This window comes from Oratosquilla oratoria, chromosome 1 (assembly GCF_046742065.1).
Source record: "Oratosquilla oratoria isolate Oo_2021 chromosome 1, ASM4674206v1, whole genome shotgun sequence".
Classification (NCBI taxonomy): domain Eukaryota; kingdom Metazoa; phylum Arthropoda; class Malacostraca; order Stomatopoda; family Squillidae; genus Oratosquilla; species Oratosquilla oratoria.
In genome coordinates, this window is record NC_134777.1 from 32,090,457 (window position 1) to 32,099,937 (window position 9,481).

Below are 9,481 nucleotides of genomic sequence, written 5' to 3' on the forward strand. Positions count from 1 at the left end.
ATTTTACAGTTTAAAAAAAAATTCACACTGTTCTCGTCAACTGAATAAAAATCTTACATTAGTTAGACCGAAATATATATAAAAAAAAAACACACACACAACTATATTCAACATTTTTTTAGCCTCCATATTATCACGAGATAAAAAGACCTTTTCCCCTTCCGGTGCCACCCCCGCCTCCCCCTTCCCCGGTTTATCAGCGTGTCCAAGAGGCGAAAACGCCTCTGGAGGCAATTTCCTTCCCCCGGTCGCCGCGGCATTCAAAACAACTGTCTCGTGGACTAATCAATGTCCCCAGATAACACGAAGGAGCCTTTCTCTTTTCCCACCCTCTCATCCACTCTCCCTGGCCAACGACCACACTCTCACGTTTCTCCCAGGCCTCCTGAGCCTGGTTGATTACCCTGGAAAGAGACTCCCCACCCCCCCGCTCATCCTGGAAGACAAAGGCATGACTGGTATGCCAACCAGGGTGTTTAGCCAGGCTCATTGCTTTCGGCATCCTCTCCCTGCCTTCCACTCACTCTCCCAAGCTGGCAATAAATCCCAGGTTCCTTCCACCTGGTGGATCACACTGGGTGGTCTATCGTAGTCTCTCTTCTTCTTCCTGGTAGATGACGTCTCATGCTTCTTCCAGTACCCCTTCGCCAGTATTATTACCCTGGACAGCGTCCTCCTTTCTCCCTTTCTTCTTCTTCTTCTCCTTCTTCTTCTTCTTCTCCTCCTCCTCCTCCTCCCTGGTGGATTACTGCTCACAATAAGAAATTTTCTTAAATCTCTCCCATCCTCCTTCTTCCTCCTCAAAGCTTTCCTCTCCCTTTCCTCCTCCTGGCAGACTTATCATTATCCCCAGAACTGTTTTCGTCTCAGTCTCTGTTAGACCATTTCCAGGTTTCCCGTATTTCTCGCTTTTGACAGAATACTCCTAGGGTCTCTCCGTACTATATAACACCCAGGTCTCTTTTAGCTTTCCTGTCTCCTCAACTCCCAAGTGTCCCAAGGCTTCCTTTCCAGGCTAGACGACCTCCAAATCTCTCTCCCAAGCTACCCTCTCCCTGACAGGCAACTCCCAGGTTTCTTCCAGTCTTCTCCCAGGTGAGGTGCTGTTCCTACGATTCTTTAATTATTTTCCTGGGTGCATTATCCCAAGCCACACTATTTCTCCCAGGCCATTTCCATTACATGTTCCCTCTGACAACCTAACACTCCCAAACTTCTCCGTTTCTAACATTTTCTTCCAGGCACAATATTTCTCCCAGACTACATTAACCTGAAAAATACTCCCGGGATCTTTACATTCCATCTTCCCTCTTACAAACTAACTCCTAAATCTCTCCCTCTTTCTAATACCTCTAGGACAAACTATTCCCAGTACACTGCTATCCTTTACTTCCATGAAAGACAACTTCTAGGATACATCTTGTTCCCCTTTTCCAGGCAGAGAATTACTTCACACTCCAGTTTTCCAATAGGCAATACACTTTCCTTGCCTCTCCCAAACTCCCTCCCACCCCACTTTCTCCCAAACTCCAAATGTTCTCCCTGTCTTCCCCTCCCATGTTCCCAATCCTTGATCCCTCCCTCCCTCCCTCCCAGCCCTCTCCCTGAGCCTCCTTTCCTTTCTAAACCCTTGATATTACTCCCAATTCTCCCCTATTCCCCCTTTCTGCTAACTCACTCCAAGGCATCTCCCAGCTTTCCACACTTTCCATTTTTTCTTAACAAACTACTCCTCCCAGATCTTTCATCCTCCGCATCGTCGCTTGTTTTCATTGCAAAGTCTTTTCCTTTCCCCAACACTCCCCCCATCCTCTCCCCAACACTCCCCCCATCCTCTCCCTTCCTTCCTCCCCAACCACCACCACCACCACCCTCCCCTCCACCTCCTCTTCATGAGCGAGTCAATCCTTTCCATCTCCATCTCCGCCTGACAACCTCTTCACGGAAAACCTCGCCAACTTCTCCTCCTCCCCCTCCCCCTCCTTGGCTTGTCCTCGGAACATCTTCATTGGGGAGGAGAACCTTCCGCCGTCCCTACTATGCATCTCCATTGGTCCTCGGCAGCTTGGAGTCCCTAGATCCTCACAATGCGACTTAAGTCCCCCAAATGACGGACACAATAGACTCTGACACCTGCGGCCCGCGTCAGCCAATCACAGCCTCGCTTATCAACACTCCCGGCCAATCATTAACATAATCAATCAATAGGCTCCTCCCACTTCCCCTCGGCCAGTATATAAAGCCCCGCGCAAAGAAAACGGAGCCAGTTGCTTCAACCAGTTTGTGCTAAAAGGAACACGAAAGCGCAAGAGTGAGAATTGTCGTTCACGGGAATATTCAGTGGTTCTTGTTTTTTCTTTACAAAAAGGACTGATATTCATCGTCTCAATATTTTTGCTATTGTCCACATAGAGGTAAGTTAACGATGTTTTTAATACGTCAATTTTATGAATTTTTTTTATGGAGTTTATGGGTGTGACTGTACTGTATTACTCGTAACTATGGAAAGTGATCTCTGGGGTGTTCTTTTGTCGGACTTTGTTTTTTCTAGTTTTTCTGATTCCTTCTTCCCATTTCAGATTCCATAATGATAATGGAGGCATTCCGGCCGGTGAGTGGAGGCTTAGGTTCGGCCACTCACAACTCCTCGCCCTCCAAACGCACCTTCGACGTGGCCTTCCTGACGGGGGCGCGCGACAGCCCCGACCCTCCCCATGTCGTCAACGCCCTCCCGCCCAGCAAGGTCTCCAAGGTCAGTTCGATCGGGCCCTCGTCCCCGAAGGAGGCGTCGCCGAGGTCGAGGACTCCTCCAGGAGGAGGACGCCTGTCGCCGCCCTCCACCAAGACCTTCTCCCCTCCGCGCGACTCGGCCATCCCTGGTAGCGCCTTCACAAAGGTCATGCGGTCTACAGCGCCTCCTTCGCCGCCCCTGACGGCGACGGCGTCGTCCTCCCCAGATCTCATGGCCTCTTTGGCTTCTTCCTGGACCTCGGTGGCTCCTACCTCCTCTGCCTCCTCCTTCAGCACTATGGCCTCCATGCTCAGGGGCGGCAAGTCCCTCATGCCTCTGCTCGCGAACTCCAGCATCCTCGCTCCCGGACTCACGCCCCTCCTGCCGCACGTATCCGCCCACGAGAGCCTCAACAACAACCTGGTGGAGGAGTACATCAAGAGCCAGCAGCAGCTGTTTGCCTCCAAGGCCGACCTCTCCCCGAGTGAAACTCTGTCGAGGCTGAGATCCTCTATGTACCCTCCGGACCCTTACAAGCTTCCCTTCAGTCCGCTGGGCTACCCACTGACGACACCCCCGAGCGGGGACCACAGCAAGCTGGCGGTGGCCGCGTCTTTCCTGCCTCCCCCGTCGGTCTCCGCCCTCATATCCCCGTCGCTCTCCTCCTTCAGCCAGAACGTCTGCGCCAAGTGCAACATCTCCTTCAGGATGACCTCCGACCTGGTGTACCACATGCGATCACAGCACAAGAAGGAGCAGGACCCCAACAAGAAACGGCGGGACGAGAAGCTCAAATGCCCCATCTGCGGGGAGAACTTCCGAGAGAGGCACCACCTCACCAGGCACATGACGGCGCACCAGGACCGCGCCGAGGAGGTCGACAAGTGCTGAGAAGTGAGTGGGAGGTGGTCTTCGACGAAGCTGGTTCTCGAAGGTGCGCGGGGTAAGGACCGAGTGTGAGCTGAACCTTGCGGTGCCGAATATGTTGATATCGGAAAGCAGTGCCGACGAAGAGGAACACGAGTGCCACTTGGGACAAAGTTCCCTCTGACGGAACCAAAGTACCGCAGGTGCTCAAGGTAAGAAAACTGGATACGAAGGTGGTGAAGGGTTACGGGTGCTCAAGAGAAACAGGTGCTCAACCCTCTTGCTTTCGAAATCTTTGCCTCGGCCAATTGGAAAAAAAAAATTGTAAGAATAATATTTCAATTGTATGTTATTTTGCCGTCGGGGTCGAGTGATGTTCTAAATTTCTAAACCCGGTGTCAATAGAATTCAACGGGAAGCGGCACAGATGCCGGCCAACTAAGACGGTGATATCGAAAACTTGTTAGACAAAAACTTCAACAGGTTAACCAGGTGCGCCGTGCCGACCGTCTACTCCTTTCTGAGACCGAACAGGAAGACGTCTGAACGTTAACGATAAACAGAAATTGAAAACACAAATATTCTGGGCACCCAGAAATTACCGACTAACGAAGAAAATTCTCCGGTAGCTCGTGAGGACGTTGCCTGTGGAGAGTGAGTGCCGACGGGAGATGGCTCCCGGTGCCACAAGGGTCGCAGGTGCGGCGACAGAGTGGTGGTCGAACTCCATACCCGAAGTACCGCGGTCAGAAGGTAAACATTCGAGTAAGGAGCTTCTGTATTTTTTTCTTACAGAACAACGTGTCAGAAATTACAAAAGGGGACTATTCCACTCTCAGAGGGTGGGAGATAAACACTTTGAATGCCATCACCTACAGAAGAAGGAAATTGTAAATCTCCAAGGTCGTGCCAGCATAGGTAATCATAGGTGCCCTTCGATGAAGACCATCGTCATCATCATCATTTCAGAGTCTTGACGGAGGCAACGAAGGAGGAGGGTGGAGGTCGGCGCGCGGCGGCCGGCCTCCGCTGACCGCCGCCGATCCGCAGAGGAACGGCGGCGACGGCCCTTGATGATTATAAACAGTGTGAGGTCACACCGAGTCCGACATATAACAATGTACATATTTGTTGTCTTTCTGCATCTCATCTTATTTGTCCTCATCGTTACCATGGTCATCATCACCATCGTCATCATATTTTGTTGTTATGTTGTTACTGTTTCTTCTTCTTTTTTTTCGAATCGAATGTACTTTGTCGGTTTTGAAGTTCTTTCTTCCTCTACATCTCTAGTCACGATAGACGTGATGCTATTTTTATGTAACATACTGTGTATGATTTGTGATTTATCAAATCCTTTGTAATGTAAAAAAAATACTAATTAAATAGTATTTTTATTCATCTACTCAAAAAACCAAAGAATCCCTGTCCCTATACCAATGCTGTCTCATTTCTTTTCGAAAACATCCAAACTACTGAAAAAAAAACATTACATTATTTTGAAGAAAAAAAATCTGAATGAATTTTGATCATGTTTGTGTACATCCGCTTTGATCCCAGTGTGAAGTGTGTGTGTGTAAATAGCAGTTGAGAATGTAAATTTTATAAAAAAAAAAAAAGCAGCTGGTTTATTGTCGACATCTCTGCCCACTTGATTTCGCGAGGACAATATTGTAATAAGATTGGGTCTGTGCATTGCAATCTTCTCAAATAAAATAGTTAGAAAGGAAATCAATTGTTTCAGTGTTTGCTTTCCGACTGAGGGAGAATCAGATTTAATCTATTACAATTTTTTACATAAACAATAATAACGAATTGACAAGTACATGACGTCATACCACAAAACTAAATTATATGGCCAATAAATGTATGACGTCACAACCCACAAATGTATGACGTCACAACCCACAAATATATGACGTCACACCCCCACTAGATAAATTTATATTCATATGTTTGTTAACCGGGAGGGAAAAAACATTTACAATTTCGTGTAGTTCTGTTTCAATGAATATCATAATAACAACGAGAATTTTAAAATGCATCTTCCCTTTTTCAATTATGAGGAAAACAATATGTGACAAATATTACTCCACTTTTCGAAACAGTTGCTTTATCATATATAACTCTCTCTCTCTCTCTTTCTCTGTCTCTCTCTCTCTCTCTCTCTCTACATGATGACGCTTCATGTGTTTCGCAGTGACGCTTGTTTCACTGCAACTGTAGCTCCAAACAACACGATCAGACCACAATTCCTCTAACCTGTGGATCTTAAGTTGATGTGCAGTTCTTGTGGCCAAAACCCAGAAATAAACAGTTTCGATAAGATGGTCCTGTTAAACACAGACGGAATGCCATCAAGAAGGTTTAATTATCTACGAATAGGTTTAGTTATAGTATACAGACAGGCTTAGTGGAAATAGGTTTAAGACACTACGTAGCCAGCCAGCAGCAGGTAGCGAACGCAATGGACCTAGTACCTCTGTTACGCAAGAAATGGTTAACATGTACATATGGCTTTTTCCAAAGGCATAATTCCACTCCCACCCATTTCATCCCCCACCCACTCCACTCCCATTCACCACACCTCCCTCCCTTCCTCCTATATAAGGGAGAAAAAGATGCCCTTGGTATATAGATACATAGATATTCCAGGAATTTATGCATCTGAGTTTGGAAAAATATAATTCCTCACATTCACTAAACATTTTTTCTTTAGTTATTGTACATACATATACCAAGGGCTTTTTCCACATTACAAAGGAGGTAGCCTAAGTCAAAAGGCATAATTCCATTCCCACCCATTTCATCCCCACATACTTCACTCCCATTCACCACCCCTCCCTCCCTCCCTCTCTCTTTTCTTGGCTCTTCCTGGATGACGGGTCATTCCTGCCTCCCGCCCAATACCCTGGGTCAGAGGCAATGCAGCAAGACACAGCACATCCACAGCAAGAAAGGGTTTCATGAGACGCAATTTACACTCTAATGTGGACCTTTTTCAAATTCAACTTGATATACGAGGGGGAATGGATAATACTCGATGACCTCAAGGTTGAAAAGACGACAACCTCGTTGAAGGCAGCCTGGTCAAGCAAACGGCGAAAAACCCACACGTAACATGGACTCCACCCATCATTCCAACAATGCCAAATTATATTAACTAAATACTCGCTCGTGTGTGGATGTATGCTTCTTTGTGTGTGTGTCCGCGTGTTTGTGTATATGTGCTTCTCCATGTTTGTGTGCGTTCATGCGTGCGCGCGCACGTGTGTATGTGTGTGCACGTGTTAATGCATGCTTGTGCATGTGTGAACGAGTTTGTGCATGTGTGCGTGTTTGTGTATACGTATTTGTGTGCGTGTGTGTACGTGTTAATGCATGCTTATGTGTTTATGTGTGAACGTGTTTATGCATGTGTGTATGTGTTTGTGTATGTGTGAACGTGTTTGTGCATGTGTGTGTATGTGTGAACGTGTTTGTGCATGTGTCTGAGTGTATGCGTGCAAGCAAGCAAGCAAGCGTGTGTGTGTGTGTGTGTGTGTGTGTGTGTGTGTGTGTGTGTGTGTGTGTGTGTGTGTGCTTGTATGTGTGTTTGTGTGCGCGCGTATTTTTTACCTCCGTGTACGTAACTTATTGTAACACTCGTAGACAGAATAAATTATATGCTCGTGATCCGGCCTCTGTGTTACCATCGGTTCAGCTTGACTTTAAATTCGCTTCTGTTTTCTAACAATATTATTTCTTCTGCCGTGTTATTTCATGGATAGCATTCCTATGGAAAACCATGTCTTACTATTTTTCAAACGCCTTGTCTTTTTTAGATTCCATGTTTTATGGCTTTACATCTACCCTATACTAGTAAATGATTCCACTTCTCTTAATTCATATAGTTTTTCTAGATGCCCTCGTTGATCCTATTCATCTTGTCATTAATGAATAACAAGAACATGACCTGTGTCAACACAGAGCCCTATGAAATCCTACTAAAGGGACTCTCGACCTTTCTCCAGTCACGCACCCCCAAGAGTCCTCGGACCATCGACCCGTACCCCCGTTAACCTGAAACAGAATATAGAAAATGGTAACATATTAAGACTAATTAGGTATACAGTAGTACCTCAATGGATATGAAATGGCTCAAATTGTAATGACTTTATTCATTAGTTAACCATTAACCTAAAAAACAATGTACAGTGATACTACACATCCAGGTTGGAATGTTTACGTAGTGTTTCGCTGATTCATCTAAGTATCCCTGTAAACTGTTACTTGCTTCCAATCTGACAGCCTATCCTTCACAAATGTTTTTTTTTTTTATTCTTAAGAAAGTCCTTCCTCCAATCCAGTAGATTCCTTTTAAGTCTTCCTATATAGTCATCTATATATAACAACCTTCTGTGAAATATCTTATGAAAAGTACTCTCCAGGGTTAATTATGCACGGCCCAGGTATGCACAGTCCACCCACCCATCTCTCTCGCAGCATACTGACCACTCTTGATTAAAAAATCAACAAATCTGAAAGGCATGACCTTCCTTTTCCCAATTCATATTGGACATCAGTCAGAATCTCCCTCTCCTCCAAATATTTTGTCCATCTTACTTTCACAATTTTTTCACACCTGGTAGCTATAATGATGGTCTATATTTCAGGAGTTATAAATTATAACAACATTGGCCTTTTTCCATTCTCTCGGCACTTTCCCTTTCTCAAATGAGCATACAATCAGCTCATGAGATCTATCCGTCAGTTGTTCTCTACATTATTTGCATATCCAATTTGAGATCTCATCAGACTACGAGACTTATCTCACATCTAGTATCTCCAGTATTTTTCTACTTCATATACTTCCAATAATATCCCATTCAACACTCTCTGTACGTGTGTGTGTATGTGTATGTGTGTGCATGTGTATGTGCATTATGTGCGTGGGTATATGTGTGTGTGTGTGTGTGTGTGTGTGTGTGTGTGTGTGTGTGTGTGTGTGTGTGTGTGTGTGTGTGTGTGTGTGTGTGTGTGTGTGTGCGTGTGTGTGTGAAAAATAAGAGCGTGGAGAGATATCTAAAACAGACTGGTGCACACAGCGAGAATACCATGAGACATAATCTATTGTTAATTAAGGCTATGGAATAAACAGAATAAAAAGATAAGACAAAACCAATAAAATAAAAAACAAATACAAAATAAACTCGAACAATTAACCAACTAATTGGCTAAACAAACAAATAGGGTAACCCTCCGAGTGCTCATCTTAAGGCAGAGCCGAGGGTTACAAGAGACAAACATTTGTTGAGATTACTCAAGGAGGATATATCCAGGAGGTGCCAAGATAAGAGAGAGGGAGGAGGATGGAGGGGAGTGGAATATATAGGAAATGGAATGGGTGGGAGTGGTTTCTATGCCTTTTTCTTTTTTGGCTACCCCCCGTGTAGGGGGAAAAAGCCTTTGGTATATGTATGTATGTATGTATATATGTCTACGATTTTGTGAGGCGCACAATATTGAGGACTGGTGGAGCTTTGGTGGAGTTTTGGTGGAGTTTTGGTGGAGTGTCCGGGGGTTGAGGGTCGTCATGATGCCGTGGATGTGGAGGGTTCCGCGTTGACTGAGGTTGACTTTCAGATGTTGCCTTACGCGTCTGGACAGCCTGAGCAGTTGCGATTACTCGCCGTCCGTGCGAGCAGGAGTCCTCCAGGCACTTTTTCGGAACGGCCCTGTCCGGGTGTTTTTTGGGGCACAAGATCAAGTCGTTAGGGAGGTACAAGTGAGTTCGAGCTGTAGGGAAACATTCCCGATTGTGAATATAAGGACTCCAAAAGGGTTCGAACTCACGCCTACCATTCCTCATAGGAATTAACGTTATATACATATATATATATA

At 45.6% G+C, this 9,481-nt stretch overlaps 1 protein-coding gene across 1 annotated transcript; it reads left to right on the forward strand.

Moving 5' to 3' along the window:
- The first annotated feature begins 2,275 nt into the window (after nt 1-2,275).
- LOC143032582 (uncharacterized) lies at nt 2,276-5,315 on the forward strand. The gene is made up of 2 exons (XM_076197452.1): nt 2,276-2,414; nt 2,580-5,315. Exon 2 carries the CDS (start codon nt 2,588-2,590, stop codon nt 3,620-3,622), a length of 1,035 nt encoding a protein of 344 aa, XP_076053567.1. The 5' UTR covers nt 2,276-2,414; nt 2,580-2,587; the 3' UTR covers nt 3,623-5,315.
- Nucleotides 5,316-9,481: the final 4,166 nt, after the last annotated feature.

Excerpts from the sequence above, each read along its gene's own strand:
- LOC143032582 (XM_076197452.1), top strand. The coding sequence starts at position 2,588 with ATGATAATGGAGGCATTCCGGCCGGTGAGTGGAGGCTTAGGTTCGGCC.